A 23,084-nucleotide genomic window follows, 5' to 3' on the forward strand; every position below is an offset into this window, starting at 1 on the left:
CACCTCCACCATACATTTTGCTTCTATACCTATATCTAAACTTAAGTTCCAGCTAGTCCCAAAAGGTGAAGTAAAAAGTGTGACCCATGAAGAGGCGTGCTATACTCCAAAAGAAACTGCTCAATTTTTCTAATACATACAAGCATAAATCTGGGCAATATGTATGGGAGTGGCTATCTGGGGTGTGAGATAATGGTGCACAGAACACAAAGTTGGATCAGTCTGAGTTTATTGATGTCAGCCCACTAAGTACAGATCCTTCATTCCGTGTTTCAGAGAGATTAGGAAAGATTTAATAGTTTGTTTTGTTGGAAGTATGGATTAAGTGGTGGCCTACATTAAATCAAGTTGAAATGTCAGACCTGCCTTGGTATACTGTAGAAGAAGATATCCAAATGCTTAGGAAAATTGGCATATTAGACTGGATTTATCAGGTTGGACCCATTGATCCACCCATGGAGTTTCCAGAGAACATATCTTTCACCACAACAATGAGGAGCAAATTTGTGAAGGGAGTCCCAGTATCCTTGAAGGCTGCTTTAAATGCTATTTTATGTATGTCAGATTTGAAAGCGGAAACTGCCCTAACTAAGTTAAAGACACCTAACTACACTGGGGCTTATTGGATCCTGTGGTAATAGGTGACAAGTGCTGGCACTTCATCATCACAGACAAGGTGCGTGTGGTTAGTGTAATGGACAGCAGAGTCAAAACAGTAATGAGAATAATTCAACTACTGTGGACTTATGGCATGGTGTCCATAGGAGTGAAATAGATGGAAATCTACTAAATATTTACTTGATCTGTACAAGCAGAAGAATTCTAGGTCAAGTGAACAGCATACTAACTCAAATTACCATAATAGTCACAGCCCTTCAATCCATTCCCGGACTTCAGTCAGTTTATAGACTTACAACCTCTTGAATGAAAGGGAGGCCAGGGCCTCTTGAGGAAGGAGCCCACTACATTTTCAAAAATTTATACTGTTAATCTTTCTCCCAGCCTTCCCTGAAGGAATCTATAGCCTTTTACGAAAGTAACTGTTCACTGGGGAAAAGAAATAATCAGACTTTTCAGGGTTTACTGGACACTGGCTCTGAACTGACATTAGTTTCAGGAGAGCCAAAATGCCATCATGGCCCACCAGTCAGAGTGGGGTTGTGTGGAGGTCAGATTATTGATGGAATCTTAGCTGAAGTCCACTCACAGTTGGTGCAGTGGGTCCTCAAACCCATCCTGTAGTGATTTTCCCAGTTCTAGGATGCATACTTGGCATAGACATACTCAGTGACTGACAGAACCTCCACATTGGATCCTTGATATGCGGAATAAGGGCTATTGTGGTAGAAAAAGCCAAGTGGAAACCAATACAATTGCCCCAGCTAGGAGAATAGTAAGCCAAAAGTAATGCCACATTCCTGAAGGGATTGCAGAAATTACTGCCACCATCAAGGACTTGAAGGGTGCAGGAGTGGTGATTTCCCTACATCCCCATTCAATTTTCCTATTTGGCCTGTGCAAAAAACAGATGGCTCTTGGAGAATTACAGTGGATTATCATAAAATAACCAGGTAGCGACCCCAATTGCAGCTGCTGTTCCAGTTGTGGTTTCATTGTTTGAGCAAATTAATACATTTCCTGGTATGTAATACGCAGCTATCAATCAAACTAATGCCTTTTTCTCCACAACTGTTCTGAAGGACCACCAGATGCAGTTTGTCTTCAGCCGGCAAGGCCAGCAATACACCTTTAGTCTCAGAGCTACATCAACTCTCCAGCCTTATGTCATAATTTATTCCGCAGAGACATTGATCACCTTTCCCTTCCATAAGATGTCACCCGGGTCTATTACATTGATTATATCATGCCGATTGGACCTAGTAAGGAAGAAGTATCAATGATTCTAGACTTATCGGTAAGACATTTGCATGCTAGATGGTGGGAATTAAACTAGGAAAAATTCAGGTGCCTTCCACCTCAGTGAAATTTCTAGGAGTCCAGTGGCATTGTCTTAGTTGTCTAGTGCTGCTGTAACAGAATTGCCATAAGTAGATGGCTTTAACGAGCAGAAATTTATTCTCTCACGGTCTAGTAGGCTAGAAGTCCAAATTCAGGGTGTCAGCTAAAGGGGAAGGCTTTCTCTGTTGACTTTGGAGGAAGATGCTTATCACCAATCTTGCCCTGGACTAGAAGCTTCTCCTTACGGGATCCCCAGGTCTAAAGGATGCACTCTGCACCCAGCGCTGCTTTCCTGGTGGTATGTGGTCCCCCATTCTTTGCGTGCTTACCTTTCCTTTTATCTCTTGTAAGATAAAAGTTGGTGCAGACCACACTCCAGGGTGTTACAGCTCACCCTAATCTTCTTTGTCATAATCTAATCTTTCCTCATTAACCACAGGCAGAGATTAGGGTTTACAACACATAGGAAAATGATATCAATCACAAAATGGAGGACAACCACACAACACTGGGAATCATAGCCTAACCAAGTTGACACATATTTTGGGGAGACACAATTCAGTCCATGACAGATATGTTGAGATATTCCTTCTAAAGTGAAGGAAAAATTGTTGTATCTGGCCCCTCCTACAATGGCATGCAGGGCCTCCTACAATGTACCTAAAAAGGAGGTACAAGGACTTGTGGGCCTCTTTGGATTTTGGAGGCAATATGCCCCTCATTTGCGTGTGCTACTCCAACCTATTTATTAAGTGACTCAAAAAGCTGCTAGTTTTGAGTGAGACCAGAACAAGAGAAGGCTCTGCAACAGGTTTAGGCTGCCATGCAAGCCACTCCGCCACTTGGGCCATATTATCCAGCTGATTCAATGGCGCTTGAAGTGTCAGTGGTAGATAGAGATGCTGTATGGACTCTTTGGCAGGCCCCTATTGGTGAATCACAACACAGACCCTTAGGATTTTGGAACGAAGCCCTGTGACTTAGGATGGGTTCTCTAGAGCAGCAAATCTAGTGATGCGTATACACACACACACATACACACACACACACACACACACACAAAATGTATGTATAGAGAGACTTATCATGTGGAAGGAAGTGGCTCACGTGGCTTTAAAAGCTGGCAAGTCCCAAGTCTGGGCATCAGCATCAGGCTTCTCCTGACTCATGTAGCTTCAGGGACTGATGAACCCAAGATCCACAGGTCAGATAGCAAGCTGTTGGATAATGGCTGCAAAGGCTGATGAATCAAATCAGCTGGTAAGATTGCAGGCTGCTGGCCCAAGTCCCAAGAACTGGAAGTCAGATGCTGAGGAGCCAAATGCAGGCTCCAGAGCAGAGCAAAAGCCAGGAAGCTTTACCAGAAAATCCACATATATTGAATGTAGGCCACACCCCCCAAGGAAACTTCCTTTCAACTGATTGGCCACTCATAGCAGACCCCATCATGGACATGCTTACATCATTATATAGCTGCCAAACTACACCATAACTGCCAAACCACTGAGAATCGTTACCAGCCAATTTGACACACAACCTTTAGGATCACACCCTGCTATCCTTTGCATATACTTACTCGCCTTTTGAGAAACAGCTTTTGGCTTATTACTGGGCCTTAGTAAAGACTGAATGCTTAACCATGGACCACATAGTCACCACGTAGGCCTAAGCTGCCCATCATGAACTGGGTGTTGTCTGACCCACGGAGTCACAAAGTCGGACGTGCACAGCACCACTCCATCATTAAATGAAAGTGGTGTGTAAGAGATTGGGCTCAAGCAGGACCTGAAGTCATGGGTAAGGTACACGAGGAAGTCACTCAAATGCCCATGGTCTTCACTTCTGTCACGTTACCTTCCCTCTTCCAGTCTACACGTATGGCCTCATGGGGAGTTTCTTATGATAAATTGACTGAGGAAGAGAAAACTCGTGCCTGGTTTACAGATAGTTCTGAGCAATATACAGGCACCACTTGGAAGTGGACAGTGGTAGAACTGCGGCCCTTTCTGGGACTCCCCTAAAAGACAGTGGTGAAGGGAAATCCTCCCAGTGGCAAAATTTCAAGCACTGCACCTGCTTGTTCACTTTGCTTGGATGGAGAGATGGTCACTTGCGTGATTGTATACTGATTCATGGGCTGTGGCCAATGGTGGCTGGATGGTTCGGGACATGGAAGGAACATGACTGGAAAATTGGAGACAAGGAGTTATGGGGAAGATGCATGTGGACAGACCTCTCCAAACAGGCCAAAGAAGTGAAAATATTTGTGTCTCACGTGAGTGCTCACCAAAGGGTGACCTCAGCAGAGGAGGATTTTAACAATCAAGCAGATAAGATGACGCATTCTGTGGATACCTGTCATCCTCTTTCCTCAGCCACTCCTGGCATTGCCCAATAAGCTCATGAACCAAGTGGCCATAGTGGCAGGGGTGGAGGTTATGCATGCCCTCAGCAACACGGACTTCCATTCGCCAAGGCCGACTTGGCTATAGTCTCTGGTGATTGCCCAATCTGCCAACAACACAGACCAACACTAAGTCCCTGATATGGCACCTTTCCTAGTGATGATCAGCCAGCAACCTGGTGGCAGGTTGATTACATTGGACTACTTCCATCATGGAAAGGGCAGTGTTTTGTTCTTACTGAAATAGACACTCTGGGTATGGATTTGCCCTCCCCACATGCAATGCTTTTGCCAAAACTACCATCCATGGACTTACAGAATGCCTTATCCACTCTCATGTTATCCCATTCAGCATTGCCCTAGATCAAGGAACTCACTTCACAGCAAATGAAATGTGATAATGGACCCATGCTTATGAAATTCATTGGTCTTACCATGTTCCCCATCATCCAGAAGAAGCTGGCTTCATAGAACGATGGAATGGCCTTCTAAATACATAATTATGGTGCCATCTGGGTGGCGCTACCTTGCAGAGTTGGGGCAATGTTTTCCAGGAGGTTGTATATGCTCTAAACCAATATATGGTGCTGTTTCTGCCATAGCCAGGATTCAAGAGTCCAGGAATCAAGAGATGGAAATGGGAGTGGTACCACTCACTATTACCCCTAGTGACCCATTCACAAAATTTTAGCTTCCTGTCTCACAACCCTATGCTTTGTGGGCCTATAGGTCTTAGTTCCAAATGGAGGAATGCTCCCACCAGGAGACACAACACTGATTCCATTGAACAGGAAGTTAAGAATGTCACCCTGCCACTGTGGGCTTCTCATACCTCTGGTTTAACAGGCAAAGAAGGGAGTTACTGTATTGGTTGGTATGACTGATCCTGATTTCCTTTGGAAATCGGAAAGATATTACATAATAAAGGCAAAGAAGGGTATGTCTGGAATATAGGAGATCCCTTAGGACATCTCTTAGTACTAGCATGCCCTGTGATTAAAGTTAATGGAAACTATAGCAACCCAATTCCACCATGACTACTCATGGCCCAGACCCTTTAAGAATGAAGGTTTGGGTCACCCCACCAGGCAAAGTACAGAGACCAGCTAAAGTGCTCACTGAAGACAAAGGGAATATGGAATGGGTGGCAAAAGAAAGTAGTTCTAAAGACCAGCTATGATCACGTGACCAGTTGCAGAAATGAAGGCTAATTGTTTTTCGTATTTCTTCCTTGTTTTGTTATATGTGTATGAGTGCATATATATATGTATATACCCAAACCCACTGTCATCGAGTAGATTCCGACTCATAGCCGACCCTATGGGATGGAGCAGAACTGCTCCACAGAGTTTCCAAAGAGCGCCTGGTGGATTTGAACTGCCAACCTTTTTTTTTTTTTGGTTAACAGTGGCAGCACTTAACCACTATACACCAGGTTTCCATACACATATATATGTGTATATGTATATATACATATACATAGGCTTAACACATGCTGTGAAATAGGACGTTATATGGCTTGGACACTGTGTGAGCATCATATTATGGATGAAGGTCCTTTCAGGCATTCACTTCCAGAATAATAAGATTTTGTCCATATTAAAATTTGCTGAGGTGGATAACCTCCCTATACAATTAGTTTATGTAAGATTTCAACAAATTGTTCTGCCGCCTTCTTATCAACACTCTCAGACTTGTAACTCGCTTTCACACATGTAGCAAAAAACTTTGAAGTCCTTGAACCACCAAAAGCTAGCACTAAACTTGATATCATAGTTTGGTCCTGCTTTTTATTTAAGCATCCTGTACAAGCTTTGTGCCTTAGCAGTGATCGTCAATGTACTGAGAGGGTTTTGATTCTGTGTTTGGTCCTTAATCCACGTCGTTAGCAATTTCTCCTTATCTGATACAGCTTTCAGTGAAGCCAATCCTTTAACAGCTTGGAGAATTTTTTTTTTTTTTTTTGAGGATTGTAGTGATTGTCAAGTGCAACATGCCTAAATCCTCTACGTCCCATTCTCTGATCAAGATTCCCAAACTCTATTACCACCTTATGGGACACGGACGTGTATGGGGTCAGGTGTTGCCCGAATGGACATTATGTGGTGCATAACTGTATATAGAAAATATCTTTATTTTATTCCCTCTATTGTTCCATTACTTATGATAAAATATAAGATGTTAGCCAGGCTAGTGCGTTTTCAGTTGTACACATGTTAGTTGTGTCATGTTAGGTGCAAGTATGACTTTATAACTGTTTTTATTTAGAGATTATATATGGTTTAAGGAGATGTGTACAAGTGCCAAGCTGACAAGGGGTTGATTGTGATTGTTAAGGCTATATGTCAACTTGGCTAGACCATGATTCTCAGTGGTTTCCTAGATATTGTATAAACATCCTCCATTTTGTGATCTGATAGGAGCAGTCAATCAGTTGAAAGCCAATCAGTTTCCTTGAAGACGTTGCCTGTATCCAATATGTAAGGATGGTCTGACAAAGTTCACTCTCTTTGGATCCTGCATCTAACTTGTCATCCTCTGACCTCCAGTTCTTGGGACATGAGCCAGCAGCTTGAGGCCTGACCTGCGGATCTTGGGATTCACCAGCTCCTGCAATCCTGTGAGCCAGCAGCCTTCTGCCTGGCCCCTTCTGCCTGACTTGCTGATTTTGGGTTTGTCAGCCCCTGCAATCACGTGAATCAGAAGCCTCCAGCCGGATGCATGACCCATGGATTTGGGACTTACCAGCCTCCACAACTGCATGAGCCATTTCTTTGAGATAAAGCTTTCTCTATGTATTTATGGAAACCCGTTGGCATAGTGGCTAAGTGCTACAGCTGTTTACCAACGGGCTGGTAGTAGTTCAAATCCACCAGGCGCTCCTTGGAAACTCTATGGGGCAGTTCTACTCTTTCCTATAGGGTCACTATGAGTTGGAATGAACTTTATGGCAATGGTTTTTTTTTTTTTGTCTATATGTACTTCACTGGTTTTGCTACTCTAGAGAACCTAGCCTAAGACAGATGGCTTGACCCTACTCCTTGCAAAGAAAACCCTAGAATTGTGCTACAGGAGCACATACTTGAGAGAATGGATCTAAACCATAAAGGACTGAGAGCTCCATCCCTATCTAAATTCTTTCTAATCTTATTTGCCCTAATAGATTTTTAGCTCATTCCACTAGTTAGAAATAATCATCTGAGCTAAAACAGACTTGACCATTTCTTGGGTCACAAGTACATCATGAATGGCCTGTAAATAAATTGAAAGCTAGAAGAATTCCACAAACCCATAAATTAGTGGGAACCCCCCACTTCTTGGAAGAAAAGAATGGGAGATCTGCTCCCGTAAAGATTACAGTCTAGGAAACCCTACAGGGCAGTTCTACTGCCATAGAGTCATTGAGTCAGAATTGACTCGAAGGCACAAAACAACAACAACTACAATGTATACAACACAGGAAGTTGACAGAAGAGTGGCCAAGCTGCCAGCATTTGCTTTTTCACAATAAATGTATGAGGTGGTGTCTTAGTCATCTAGTGCTGCTATAACAGAGATACCACAAGTGGATGGCTTTAACAAAGAGAAATTTATTTTCTCGCAGTCTAGTAGGTTACAAGTCCAAATTCAAGGCATTGGCTCCAGGGGAAGGCTTTCTGTCTGTCGGCTCTGAAGGAAGATCCTTGTCCTCAATCTTCCCGTGGTCGAGGAGTTTCTCAGGACGACTCTGCTCCTGGCGCTGCTTTCTTGGTGGTGTGAGGTCCCCAAATCTCTGCTTGCTTCCCTTTCCTTTTATCTCTTGAGATAAAAGGTGGTGCAAGCCACACCCCAGGGAAACTCCCTTTACCTTGGATCAGGAAGGTGACCTGAGTAAGAGTGGTGTTATAATCCCATCCTAATCCTCTTTAACACAAAATTACGATCACAAGTTGGAGGACAACAACTCAATACTTAGAATCATGGCTTAACCAGCTTGATACACACGTTTTTGGGGGGACATAATTCAAACCAATGCAGATGGTGTTAGGGATTGAATTGTGTCCCCCAGAAATATGCATCAACTTGGCTAGGCCATGATTCCTATTGTGTGATTGTCTACCATTTTGTGATCTGTTGTGATTATCCTGTGTTGTAAATCCTAACCTCTGTGACGTTAATGAGGCAGAATTAGAGGCAGTTATGTCAATGATGCAAGATAAGGTTTTACTTTGAGCCACTCTTTTGAGATACAAAAGCAAAGAGGAGAGGGACCTCATACTACCAAGAAAGAAGCACCAGGAGGAGAGCAAATCCTTTGGACCTAGGGTCCCTTGAGAAGCTCCTAGACCGGGAGAAGATCTATGACAAGGACCTTCCTCTAGAGCCTTCCCCTGGAGTTGACACTCTGATTTTTAGCCTCCTAAACTGTGAGAGAATAAACTTACGTTAAAGTCACTCCAGATAGTTCTGTTACATTGGCACTAGATAACTAAGACAGGTGGTATCACTAATATTTCCTCCTGAATCTAAGGAAACTTGGATTTAATCACTTGACCAGGTCACATAACAACTGCATGGCCCAAATTGTGAGACTTGAGCTGAGATCAAATTTTACCAGAATGGAAAATTCCCATTTTATCCCTTCTCCAGATTTGAAGCAATACACTGTAGGTATATACATTTTGGGGTCATGTTCAGTCCAGAGAATGCCCTTTTGCCTTGAGCCCAAAGGAAATCAGTGCTTTAGAGCAGTGGCAAAACAAATCTAAATTTTTCCTTCTTTTTTAGTTGCCATGTCTATTCACCTCTTGGTACAGTAACAGGGTGACAGGGAGACTTCGTCGTTTCAAAGTTGTTTTCGAAATGCACATTCCGATATTCAAGAAGAAATTTCTTAAAGGCCACTTTCTCTCAAAGTTTTTATTTGATCAAATATATATATATATACACTTTATAATATTAAGAAAGTCAACACAAACAGCAAAAATAGTTACATTATTGCAATTTAAATAGTTTACTTACATAATTGTCATTTTTAAAGTTCTAAATATATTCTGCTTTTACTTTTAAAGAATTAAAATGGTATACTTGCTGAAATATTTACTGGCCATAGAAATTATTTTCTAATTATAGGTAAAAGAAAGATAACTAGTCCAAGGGTTAACTAGTCCAAGGAGCCAACTTATAAAGCATTCTATAAAAGATGTTCTCTTGGTCTCTATTTTCAAGCTTAGTCAAGTAAAAATTGACAATGAAATGACCATATTCTAAGGGTTTTCAAAATTGAAAATACTTTTTATTATTATATATCTATGACCTCTAGATTTTACCTTCTTTTTTTTATGAACCCTATCACTGAGTGCATAGCAAATACACAATAAATACTTATTAACCTGAAGTGAATTGACAATCATCATTAGTTATACCATTTCTAACAACCAAACCCATCATTGCTTTTTAGTCTTCTGGTAACACGATTGGATTGGACGTCATATTCAAGTTGGTTAGATCCTTGGAAGAAATAGTAGTGCTCTAAAAATAAGAACAAAATTCAATTATTTCTTTGTATTTCTTTTTTAAAAAAGATAACAAATCTGTGTTTTTATCTAGATTAGATAAGGTCTAGGTCTAACTTGAGAACATAAATATTGAGTCCTTGGCTGGGTCTCCTATCTACTGCCAGTCATTTCACAGTTAAATATTTTTATTAGTTTCCTTGGGAGGATTGTCTTCAAAAGCTGACCATTAAGATGCAAATGTTTTGGAAAAGACACACCCCAAACTGAAGACTCAGGGTGGGAGAGAGGAGACTGGGCCCAGGTAGGGCAAACAGACGGAAGTGAAAAGGTGCTGGGGAGAAATGAAAACAAAAAATCTCGACCCAGTCAACAGTTTTGCTTAGGTTGACCTTGCTTAAAGACATCTTAACACAAACTTAAACTCTTTCATCCTACCCTTAACCCCAGTTCATGAAGGCCTCTGAAGGGTTGAAGGGCCTGAAAGGAAGATAAAGAATATGAGGTATAAAGAAGTATATAAGGCTCTGGAGACTCCAGGTTGCCTGTCTAGGTTGCCCATATGCTCATTCCCATACACTGCAACTGACTGTGGTTAGAGGAAATTCCAGAGACTCGGACACACGGTTTCAACAATCACCCTAGGAATCAGAAGCCATTGCCTCTACTGGCCATTTCCTCATTCTTCCAGTTTGCCTATTCTGAGCCAAGCACATATCTTCATGGTTTCATAATCTACTTACTTTTAGAATAGAAGACTGCATCGATTTTAGGCCCAATTCCTGGGAAGTTCTTGGTTATCAATTTGGGATAACCATGGTCCATAGATTGTGTCCTCTCATCATACCTGAGCAGAGAAATAGCAAGCAGGGACATGATCAGAAAATGAATTTCACAACATGCAGCTTCCAACCCCCAAACCTGCCTTCTGTCTTGGGAGTCTCTTTCTGAAGAGGTCAAGACAGCACAGATAAGAAAACCAATGACCTAGAATGGTTCACTCACTAGAAGTTCCTGTAGGACTCAAAACCTAGGCTTTCTGACTTTTAGTTAAACACTTCCCCACCACCCCACAATGCTGTCTTCTGTGCACAGCCCTGATTTAATTGGAGCCTGGTATTGAATGTGATTTGGCTACGGCCCAGGCCCCCATTGACCAATTATTTAGCTGCCTGTCATTGCCTTCTTTTCAAAATTCTCACTGAGACAAAAGCAACCATTTTTCTTAGAAGATAACAGAAGAACAGGCAAGGGTTTAAGATCCACGGAGCCAAAGGGTTTTAAACATTCATGTTAGAGAGAAATTGAGAATCGACCTTTTATCATTTCCAGGCTATAAAGTCAGGCTCCAGTTTTCTTTTCTAAATTCTCTTTTACCAAGAAGAGTTTTGTTTCTTTCCAGGCTTCACAGTGACAATTGAACCCAAAAGTACAGAGTAAAGGACTAGGTTGGCAATAACTTGTCCCAGTCCTCTGTTCTGTTCATTCCTTTCTTCCCAGGAAGGTCAAAAATCTTTGGGAACTTGCATAGAAAAACTGCCTTCTGGAAAACTCATTTCATGCCTGTTTCATAAGTCTCAGGAGTCAAATTACCAACTTTTAAAGCTTACCTCCAATACTGATTATCTACAAAGAAGTAAGTTTTATAGATAAGTGGGTTAAAAACAGCTGCATCAATTTTTTTCACAGAGCCAGGGAAGCCCAGAGAACGTATGCTCTTGGGATAATTTGGCTGTGGTCTTAAATGGCTGATTAGCCAGTACTTGTCATCTGTAAAGGAAAAGGAAAAGAAAAAGGGTACTTTGGAATTACACACACACAAAAGTAATAAAAATGCTGACTCAACACAACCTCTTCCCCACCGCCCCCCCCCCTCATAGTTCTAAAAAAATCTTGTTTGGTTTGTTAGTGCTTTTAAGATCTTGCTCTGATTTTCAATCTATTGACTGAGGGCTAAACTAATTTGCATTGGCGACGTTACCATTACTAGTTTTCGCACCAGAGAAACAAACCCAGAAATTTTTTATGAATATATGAAAGAATAGAAATTGGCATCAATTCCATTGTTTTAATGCACAAGGTTTTATTTGGCATATACCAAAAAGGCGAAAGTAGAAAATGGCCAAGCAAACCGCCAGAGCCATGTCTGTCCAAGGCCAAGGAACCTCACAGAATCATCAGTATATACATATATATATATAGTTTTTAAAGATTTTTTAAATGGTCTCTTATGGTTCCATGTTTTTTTTTTTTTTTCACAAATATTACCATTTTTTCTGAAAGTTATGTATTACCTAGATATTTAGGCTATTTTGGCTTTTAGTTCAGGGCCACCATTGCTAACATTGGAAAGGCTTTTTTGGGCTATGCCCACATAAAGTTGTCATGTGCCATCGAGTCAAGTCCTATTCTCTTCTTTGAAGTAGATTCAGTGACAAAACTGAACATTGTAATTACCTTTAAAAAGAAAAACCTGATTTCTGGCTTTAATTTCATAAGCGGCTTGAATGACAGATGGCAAGGTTGGCCATAAAGAAGAAATTAAATTAACACTGATCCTTGATGACTCAGGAAACTTCCACCAGAAGAACCTGATATGAAAAACAAATTAATACATGATAAGAATCATGAAATGTTTGAATGGGAGCCAAGCCTGTTGCCGTCCAGTCAATTCCAACTCATAGCAACCTTATAGGACAGAGGAGAATTACCCCATAGAGTTTCCAAGGAGAGTCTGGTGGATTTGAACTGCTGACCTTTTGGTTAGCAGCCATAGCACTTAACCACTACGCCACCAGGCTTTCCGTTTGAATGGGAAGGACCTGTGAAATGACTTGTGTTTCTTTTCATCATCTTCACATTCTGTTGCATAGACATCTTTTTCAAATTCTCAGGGTACAAGCACCACAGGGAAAGGATCTTAATCAATTATTTTTCATAACAATGACTTGAATAGGAAACCTAGTATATGGAAACGTCTGCTATATGGGAACACCCTGGAGCTTGGAATCAGAGGATCTAGCTTCTTGTCTGGCCTCAATATCAATTCACTAATTCTGTAACCTAAAGGAGGTCACCTAGTGTCTCAGTTTTATAATCTCAAAGATGGGAAAAATATTTATTCTAACCAATACAAAGTGGGAAAATGTGAGCTCTGCTTGTTTCTAAGAAATCGCATTTCCCATTTGCTTATTTCTTCACATATATTTCTCAAAACACATGAAACCTCGATCTCAACACAATTCCTAAATTAATTTTTACTCCCCCCACAAAGACCTCCTTTTATCTGTGTTCCAATACAGAAACTATATGCCACCCTGGAATTCTCTATAATCAAGAAATCGAGTCTACTTAACTTTTTCAGGAATCTCTTAAAACTAGTCTCTTTCTTAGGTATTGTCATTGCCATAGTCCACCATTTTTGTCTATGATTACAGTAGCCTGACTTTCCGCTTCCTTCTTTATCTTTCAACAACCCCAAATATGACCTCAAATCCATTCTAGCTAAAACACATATCTATAATCATACAGCTTTCCTGCTTCAAAATCATTAATACCTCTCTACTGACTACAGTATGAAGTCCAAAGCTCTGCTTACAAGTTTTATCTACTTCATTTTTCACTATTCTTTAACCACCACGACAACAAAAATCTAAAGAAAGAGCCTATAATATTGATTAGATTTGAAAACAGTCCTACCTGTCTTTAAAGAAAAATATTCTATTTCCGATTATAGTGGCAGCATCAAAACTCAGGTTGGGGTCACAGATAGTTGATTCTGTACTGTCAGGAGGTGGCATGGGTTGGTACTTCTCTGGGCCTCCTGAAAATACATTTCAAGAAACATTGGGGAAAAATCTGCACTTCAGATCGTAAGAGGAAAAAAAAAACAACATTACAATGCTTTTGATGAAGAAGGTTAAAAAAAAAAACTTAAATTTTCTATAATATCGACAGAAGGCCTACAATAAAAATCTTTTTTTTTTTTTTCATATAGTTGTAACTTCATGGACAGAAGAAAATCTGCTCTTTGTCTGGTTTTCCTGTTCCAGTTAGATTTTCTGTGTACTTTCTGCAATAGGGCAATGGTATGTTGAATAAAATACCACCAGAATTGAGGCCCAAAGACTCAGGTTGTACCCTGGACTCTAACATTAACTACATGACTTTAGGGAAGCTACTAGATCTCTTGTCCTCCTCTGTAAAATGAATTTAGCATTTATGCTACTTACCTCACAGGGCTCAAGAGAAAAGACAGCTGGGTTAAAGCTTTATGCAAATATAGATGTTAGATTACCCCTAAGAGTGAGTATCTTCATATAGCAAAATGGTAAAGAAATTCAACTCACCATAAAGGGACTGAATGCCACGTATGTCATCTGTAGAGAGGCGAAATGTCTTGGTGTCAACATAACTGTAGGTAGGGAACATTATGGCCTTTCGATCATTGGAATGATTAAGACCCAAGGAATGACCAAGCTCATGAACAGCAACAAGGAACAAGTTTATGCCTAAAAGGAAACCAGCAAAAAAGAGGAAAAATCAGTGAAATACTTTGGCATCTAGAAGACAACAAGATGAGACTCAGACACACCGAAAAGGGAACCACTTTGGGAATCTTTTACTTGTTGTTTCCCCACTATCTTGAACAGGGTTTCTCAATCTCAGAACTATTGACATTTTAGGCCATATAATTCTTTTCTCAGTGGTTGTCCTGGCATTATATGATATTTTGAAATCTGTGGTTCCTACCCACTAAATGTCAATAACAACCTCCCCTCTAATATTGACAATCATCTCTAGACATTGCCAAATATCCTCTTGGGGCCAAAATCACTTTCAGGTTAAGAACCATTGCACTAGCAGACAAATAAAATATATCGTGTTGTGAAAATTTCTAGAATCTCATACCTATGTTCAATGGTTTTCATTACTTTTGAAACATTCCTGATTCCCATGCCTTCCTTCTGCTTTTACTTTTAATCAGGCTTCAGTGGATACAGAAACCCTTTAGCAATCTTCCCTTGCTCTTCATATAAACCCCCAAAAATTAAGTTCCAAAGGTCAAATCAATGCAGCTCTTTATCTTCATTCAATTTAAAGCTGATTAAAACCATTTCCACCATAAGACACCCCTCTGACTTGGAACTGCAGCCAGTCCCAGAAACCACCTTCAGCCAAACAATAGACAGGCCTATAAATGAACAATAGCACTCAAAAAGAACATGCTCCATAGAACAAACAATTATACATACAAGGCCAATATTTGCCCCAAAGTAAAGATGAGAAGTCAGGAAGGGGTAGGGAAACCAGATGAAAGGAAATGGAGAACCCAGGGCGGAAATGGGGAGTGTTGACACAGTGTGGGGATTGCAACCAATGTCGTGGGACGCTTTGTGTACAATTTGTTAAATGGGAAACTAATTTGCTCTGTAAACTTTCACCTAGAGCACAATAACACTAATGCTATTCCAGACACTATGAGTCACTGAGTAACATAATGCATTACACCTAATCCTTGCAATTGAAAGAAAGCCATCATGCTTGAGTCAAGATTCAAATCCTAAATTCTTGGCTCTAAGCTCATGCTTTTACTATATATGATTCTAAATGAAAGAAATGAGTTTATGCTTTAGTTTTCCCTGCTCACTTTTTTGTATGCCTAGAGAATGGACCTTGATAGATAAGAAATAGAGGCATGTCCCTTCTCTCAAATTCTCTGTTTCATAAGATTTGAGCAATTTCTGACTGACATTTATCTGTGATCTAGCCTAACACCTCCATTTTTTTTCTTTTCTTTTTCTAGGGCAAAACTGAAGCTCAAAAGAACTATGACTTGTCCAGAGTTACCCACTACTTAGCTACAAAGCCTAGTCTTGAAATATTTTCTAATATTAGTCTGTGAACATAGAGCCTACATCTCTCTCTCGTGAAGTGTCTAGGAACACATATTACAAGTATTCCCTACTATAACACAGGGATCAACAGCAGGAGCTTCGTTTCATCTCTCCACTCTGTATAAGGCTGGGAATAAGAGTAAACAAAATCTTTTACAATTTGGCCTACATCTGCATTTACCCTATCCTCATAATACTTTGTACAAGCCACACCCCTGACCCTCATCTCAAAATATTAGATTTCTGTTTCCCCACTAGATCGTGTGCTCAAGGGCCGGACTGTGTCCTTTCTCATCTCTAGCCAAACACACCCACCACCAAACACCATAATAGAAACTCAGAAAGCACTGAGATAATTGTTCATTTAATTTACTGGAGGCTGTGGGTCAAAAAATTAGTTTAAAAGTAAGCATTTTTAATTCAATTTTTTATAAATAATTTATCTTTTTGAAAGTAGAGAATTGGCCAATTAAAAATAAGGCAACACAAACAGGTGGGAAGTATACATTAAACTAGGAGCATGTTCTTGCCCCAGTTTTTCCACAAGGAAAATCTGATCTTGGTCCTCTATATGTAAAGTTCTGGATTAAATGATCTAAGGTCCTTGAGGACTCCAAAACATTAATTCTGCAGAGGTTAACCAGCACAAATCTCCCTTTTCATCAGATGAAGACATTGCAAATAACCTTGGGTAACAACATCTGGCTGCATTTGAGTTAAACAGGAATTCAGTTCTACATGATTTTGTGGTCTTCTGATAATGGCAAAGTCCTCTTCTCATCAAGAAGTTTATAAGGCTCAGGCCTTGTTCCAGACTAAAATAAGCCTTTTTGTTGGATTTTAAGTATCTATAAAAATGTTCCCACCCAATGTGAGCAATATCAGCTAGGGGGGAGAAGCTGAGTAGAACATATTCTTGATGACTTTCTTCGCATTTATTTTCCACATAAGTGAAAGTCATATAATCTAGAATTTCCAATAGAAAGATTAGGCAGGTTTGACATGGTGGTTTGAACTTTCCTATAGATAATAATTTCCTAAACAACAGGGGAACTGAGTTTACACCATCCCCTGTCTCTATAATAACCTTGTTTATGTCACTATGAATCTAAGAAATTGTTAGCATATTGTGCATCATGCAGAAGACCTTACCCAAGGGTGGGTGGCACACACAAAACCAGTATGTTTGAGTTTATGAATTGCATTGACAAGAACTGTCACCTAAATCACAAATTTTACCATTCCATGCTACGGTTCTTAAGGTACCCAAGTTCATACTAATGAACCAGTGCATCCTCATAGATCTTAGAACTGGTCTTAAACACGACCTAGTCTAATATCCTCAATTTACAGAGGGTAAAATTTAGACACAGACATATAAGCTGTATTTTATTTAATGGCAAAGTTAGAATCCAAACAAGTTTCTCTATTCTACAATCTTTTCTCAGAATGTAGCCTTGCAGAACCAGGACATAATTTAGAATTTGTTTTAAAGCAATATTTTGCCAACCTTTGAAGCCTTTAGTCCAGATTTCACTTTCATCAAAATGTGTGTCTCCTCCAATACCAGTTCCAGGTGCAAAAGCATGGGCTATGACTCCACCTCTACCATCAAAAGGATAGAAGTCTCCATGAGCTTTTAAAAAAGACAAGAAAATTAGTCCTATATCTTCTATAGGTCATGCCAAATGACACAGGTTAAGCAAGTCCAAGTTCCCTACCTCCTTGTGCAAAAAAGATCATAATGTCGGCCTCGCCTGCATAAATCTGTCTGAATGTCAAGGGTGTCACATCACTCCATACTTGAAAAGCTTTCTGGATGGCATAGTTAACATCCTCACGCGCCATGTCAGGAGTGTAATTCTGGATTCTTTATCAGCAAGAGAAAAATATATGTTAATATATTACAGCAATACTTCATTTGTCCTAGCATTATTGAAGGAGGAATTATTTCGTAAATCAACAGTCCAAATAAGAAAAACTTGCTTCATTAAATGTTTTCCCATGAACAGCTTTCTTAAACAAAATCAATTTTTTCTTATTTATGAATTACAGGTCATTATTGTGAAGGATTTCCACACAACTTATGCTCTTTTGCCCCTGCTCCCCAACTTTTGCTTTTATTCACCCCGAATATTCTATAAAACTTTCTTGTCTCTTAGTTATAGTAGATTCAGCTTCATTTTCCTTCTACTGGCTGCTTTTCTACCCTCCTCAACTTGCAAGCCAAACAATCTTCCTTTAGTAAACAATTCTCCCTTATATGATGAACTTTAACATCTCTCAGTGATACAAATGGTTAACAGACTCAGCTGCTGACCAAAAAATTGGAGATACAATTCCACCCAGACGTGTCTCAGAAGAAACGGCTGCGATCAAACCCAAACCCTATAGAAGACAGTTCCATTCTGACACACACTGAGGTTTTTTTCTGGTCTTATAATTGGGGAAGGAGGCTTCTTATCTACTGCCAGATTTAGGGCATATCCAAGATGGGTGAAAAAGGAGAAGACTACCTGGCTACAACATTACCTGTAGGTGATATGACCTTTCTTCCACACTGGCCTGCCTGGCATTGTACTGTAATGACGAACATCAGGCATGCCGCACCGAGGGGTGTGCATCATCTCCAGGGTGGGTGTATCCAGTCGGCCGGTCACTTTTAGCCCCAAGAACTGCTGCATTTCCTGGATTTTATTCTCCATGAAGTTCTCATTGAATTTCATTTTTGTCATTGGAATTTTTTCCATATGGAAATCATAAAAGGTTTCCAAGTATTTCTGGAAAAAATACATTTAGTATTACTTTACTATACAGGTAGATGTTTCTGTTGGAGCCCATGTGAGCTCTGCAAAACTCAAATAACTGATGATTTGAACCAGGCATTTTGGACATCCTAATCACAAAACTGCCAGTCTGTTAGATTTGGACCATTAACTATAACGAAAATACACTTTAATATTCTGTACTATCAAAGATGTGTCATAAATTATCATTACCAAGATTGACTTCTGAAAGCCCTCTGGAAACACCTTTACGTCTCTACCTCCTCGAACTTGTTTCTACTCTTTAAAATCTGTTCCATCATCTAGCATATCATGACATTCAGTAAGGAGCAAACTCTTTATTGTTGGGATGCTTCAGTTGTTACGTTGCCTTAAACTCAAAGCTCAACACAATGGGCAACTATGCCAAAATCAAACAGAAAATAGGGAGATTATAATTAGGGAAATCAATTTTTTAAAATCCTAATGCAATTTTTAAAAATCCTAATAGGGTCACTATGAGTCAGAATTGGCTAGATGGCAATGAGTTTGGTTTTTCGGGTTTAATGCATTTTTTTAAACGCTTGTGAAGAAATATCTGGGATGATGGCAGCCTGAAGTGGTTAAATTAATAAAGCCATTGTTCAAATCTCCAATTAACTTGCATTCTTTTTGTAATGTAAAGTTAATACTAAAAACAGTCTCCTATGTCAGTTTGCAGCTAGTACCTTTCAAAACAAAACAGGCCAATGCAATAAATATCTCAAATAAAATATTATAGTGTCAATACTTACTTCAGCAAACACCAACTCATTTTCTTCTAGGCTTTTATCAGGTGAGAGAGGAACAGCTCCAGAAGCAGTGGCTTGCAGGACTAGGATTAACAGGAGAATCTTCATTCTAAAGTTCTCTTAAAGGACTTAACCCGGTTTACTCTGATCCTCTTCTGTTCAAGTTCCTTAAATGTCCCTCTTTTTATAGCCCTTAGACCAGGTTCTGTGAATATGAAATCCTTTGAGTGACTCACAGTTGATATCATCCTTTGATTTAACTAAAAAAAATGCAAACACAAGCAAGAACTTATTCTAGGATCAACAATGGGGTCAGTTAACATCTAACCTATCAGTTGGTCAATTGGCACCTAACTCCTCACTCAGGCAGCTAAGAGTATATTTTAAGAGCCTATTATCTTCAAAAATGATAAATAAGCTCCACCCATACTACAAAAAAAAGCCATTGTAAGAAAAATACAGGAGTCTCTGGATGGTGCAAATGGTTAATGAGCTCGGCTACTAACCAAAAGGTTGGAGGTTCAAGACCACCAGAGACACCTGAGTAGAAAGACCTGGTGTTCTGCTTCTGAAAAATCAGCCCCTGAGAGTTCTGTGGAGCACAGTTCTACTCTGACACACTTGGGGCCACCAGGAGTCAGGGTCCACTTGATCATAACTGGTTTTGTTTTTAAACCCCTAAAATATGCAAATAACTGAAAAATGTATTTATAGAAAGCTCAGTATTCTCTATTTTCACTATCGCTTTCCTTTATCTTCGTTACAAATGAAATCATTTTATTAAAGTAAATTTTAAGAGGTTCCAAACCAAAACCTGATGCCGTCAAGTCTACTCCGACTTATAAAGACCCCGTAGGACAGAGTAGAGCTGCCCCACAGGGTTTCCAAGTAGCGGGTGGTGGATTTGAACTGCCGACCTTTTGGTTAGCAACCTAGCTCTTAACTACTGCTCCACCAGGGCTCCTAAAAGAGGTTAGATTAAAAAAAAAAAAATCCCTTTACCAAAATAGATGAACCCTCTCCAAGCTGAACCTAGCTCCCTAGAGAACTGTATGCACAGCTCCCTAGAGAACTGTGTATAAGAGACCTGATATTCAGCGATGAAAAGTTCCTAATAACACGATGCTTTGATGTTTTTTTCTATGTGTTGTACAGGCTGAGAGCTCTTCAGCCATCTGAACGGAAGCACAATCCTAATTGCTTAGCTGGTTGGGGATTCCAGAGGCAAACTTTCCCTATCTCTCAAATAGTCTGGAGTTGGTGGCATGAGGGCCAACATTTTCAAACTTGTGAGATAGGACAATTTTGCCTCTGGAATCTCTACCTCCCTATCCGTTCAGCTCCCTTTGCTCTTGACCTAACTGTTCCATCTCCACAGAATCTGGCTGTCAATAAATAGAGAATGTTTAAAGACAGAAAACTAAGAGACAGGGAATAAAACTCCAAAAGTAGAATTGTGCACGTTAGATTTGCTCTGTGGGGACAGGTTTTACTCAGCATCCCTTCAAATCACACCACAAGTTAGCTGTCTCCTGAATCTAAAAGAACAGTCTGGGTAGCAGGAAGAGACACAATAGTTTGTTATGATTCAGTCATTGCTCTGCTCTCCCTTCTTAGCCTGGGAAATGCTGGCTTCTCTCCAGGTAAATACTCAGGCCAATTTTCTCTGAGGTTGAGGCTCCAGGAGAAGGGTTGCCTCCTCAAGTAGGAAGGCCCTCTGCTGTGCACCTTGCCTTCACCTTCAAATCTGCATTTTACGAACTCTGATTTTGACCTCTAGGTTCCTCAGTTTTTCATTTGAAAATGAGGAAAATAATCTTTGCTTTCTATGCTTTTGTGATGATTAAATGAAACAATGTATTACAAACACCAAAAAAAGCCATTGCCGCTGGGTTGATTCTGACTCACAGTGACTCTATAGGACAGAGTAGAGCTGTCCCGTAGGGTTTCCGAGGCAGTAAATCTTTAAGGAAGCAAACTGCCTCATCTTTCTCCCAGGGATGGGCTGGTGTGTCCCAACCACTAACAATTCAGTTAGTAGCTGAGCACTTTAAACTCTGTGCTACAAGGGCTCCTTCTATTATAAATACTCAAAACCAAACCAAACCCTCTGCCGTCCAGTCGATTCCGACTCATAGGGCTTCTAAGGAGTGGCTGGTGAATTCGAACTGCCGACCTTTTGGTTAGCAGCCAAGCTCTTAACTGTGCCACCAGGGCTGCATTATAAATACAAACCAAAACCGCGCCCACTGCCTTTGAGTTGATTCCGACTCATAGAGACCCTATAGGACAGAGTAGAACTGCCCCACAGGGTACTACACCAACAAGACACATACTAAACATAGGTGCCAGAGACCTGGTGGTGTAGTGGTTAAGTTTTACAGCTGCTAACCCGAAGGTCAGCAGTTTAAATCCATCAGCCTATCCTTGGAAACCTTATGGGGCAGTTCTGTTCTGTTCTATAGGGTTGTTGGGAGTCAGAATTGACTCGATGGCAACGAGTTTACTAGTATTCATTCTGCTCCTATTGTCCTGAAAGGAGAATGACATGGCACCTTAAGTTTGTAACCAGATATAGCTCTAGGATTTATGGAGAGGACAATCATGAGGAAGAAGTGTAAACTGATCCCTTCGAATATTGAATTTAACTCAAGAATAATAAGAGAAATAAGACAGAGTTTGGCTAGAACACAGGAAAAAGGGATTTATCAGAAAACATGAGAGGGGTTATTTCTCCACCAGGAGAACATTGTTCTGTGAGAGCAGGGTTTATCTGTGTGGTTCACCACTTATTCCTGGTGCCTGGAATTACCTTGGAGTCCCTAGATGCTACAAAGGGGTCAAAGTGCTCAGCGCTTGGCCACTAAACAAAAGGTTGAAAGTTGGGGTCCACTCAGAGACATCTGGGAAGAAAGGCTGATCTGCTTCCAAAAAATCGGTCATTGTAAACCCTATGGAGCAGAGCACACGCAGGGTCACCATGAGTAGGAATCAGCTCAATGGCAACTGGAAGTGGGACTGGTAGAACTATTTTGAAATTAGTAGATGTTCAATAAATACACATGTAGATGAATCTAGTTGGTGAATAGGGCTAAAGGACATCAGTAGTAAACTTACTGCGTGAAACAATCATCTCATGAAGCACACATCTCACTGAAACCACACAAGACCTGGAAGACTTGGAGGAAGTATCCTGAAAATGAAAAACATAAGACACAAGGAAAAAGTTGCCAAAGGAAGTGAAAGAATACCTCACTGGAAAGTTTCTAAAAACAGAAAACTCCATCCTAATTTTAATGCTTTCTGGGTATGGCTCACCAAGTGCCCCAAATGGGTCAAGTATGAGATAAGGTCCATTTGGGCAGCCACAGGACACTACAGTCTTTGTAAGCTTAGGTTTTGGGGTCCAGATGATCTCCTTTAGAATTTTAGAGCCATGATTTTATGACCTTCGGCAATCATTTTAATCACGTTAAGACTTAATTTCTTCATTTGTAAAATTGGTATAATAATAGTACTTATCTCAAAGGTTGTTATAAAGATTACGTCAAATAATAGGGAAAAATATTTAACATAATGACTGATTCACCTTAAGGGTTCATGGATTGCTATCTTTCTTTCTTCTCTTTTACTGCCTTTCTTATGTAAGACATTTAGAAGAGGTTGGTAATAGAGATGAGGAGGGAGATCAACTACCTGCCCAGATGTCTCTCCTGTGGCAGAAGGTGCTACAAAAACGTTCTGACCTGATCTCAGACTGGAAGCTTAGGAAA

General features: G+C 40.2%; 1 protein-coding gene across 1 annotated transcript; it reads right to left on the reverse strand.

Moving 5' to 3' along the window:
- Window positions 1-9,251: 9,251 nt before the first annotated feature.
- On the reverse strand, window positions 9,252-19,569 carry MMP12 (matrix metallopeptidase 12). The gene is made up of 10 exons (XM_003415605.4): window positions 19,315-19,569; window positions 18,288-18,535; window positions 17,477-17,625; window positions 17,266-17,391; window positions 14,208-14,369; window positions 13,558-13,681; window positions 12,316-12,449; window positions 11,469-11,628; window positions 10,602-10,705; window positions 9,252-9,874 (listed from the first exon to the last, which is right to left on the reverse strand). The coding sequence occupies exons 1-10, from the start codon at window positions 19,417-19,419 to the stop codon at window positions 9,774-9,776; spliced, it is 1,413 nt and encodes a 470-aa protein (XP_003415653.1). The 5' UTR covers window positions 19,420-19,569; the 3' UTR covers window positions 9,252-9,773.
- Window positions 19,570-23,084: the final 3,515 nt, after the last annotated feature.

The sequence above is a fragment of the Loxodonta africana genome, chromosome 7 (assembly GCF_030014295.1).
Source record: "Loxodonta africana isolate mLoxAfr1 chromosome 7, mLoxAfr1.hap2, whole genome shotgun sequence".
In the NCBI taxonomy this organism is placed as follows: domain Eukaryota; kingdom Metazoa; phylum Chordata; class Mammalia; order Proboscidea; family Elephantidae; genus Loxodonta; species Loxodonta africana.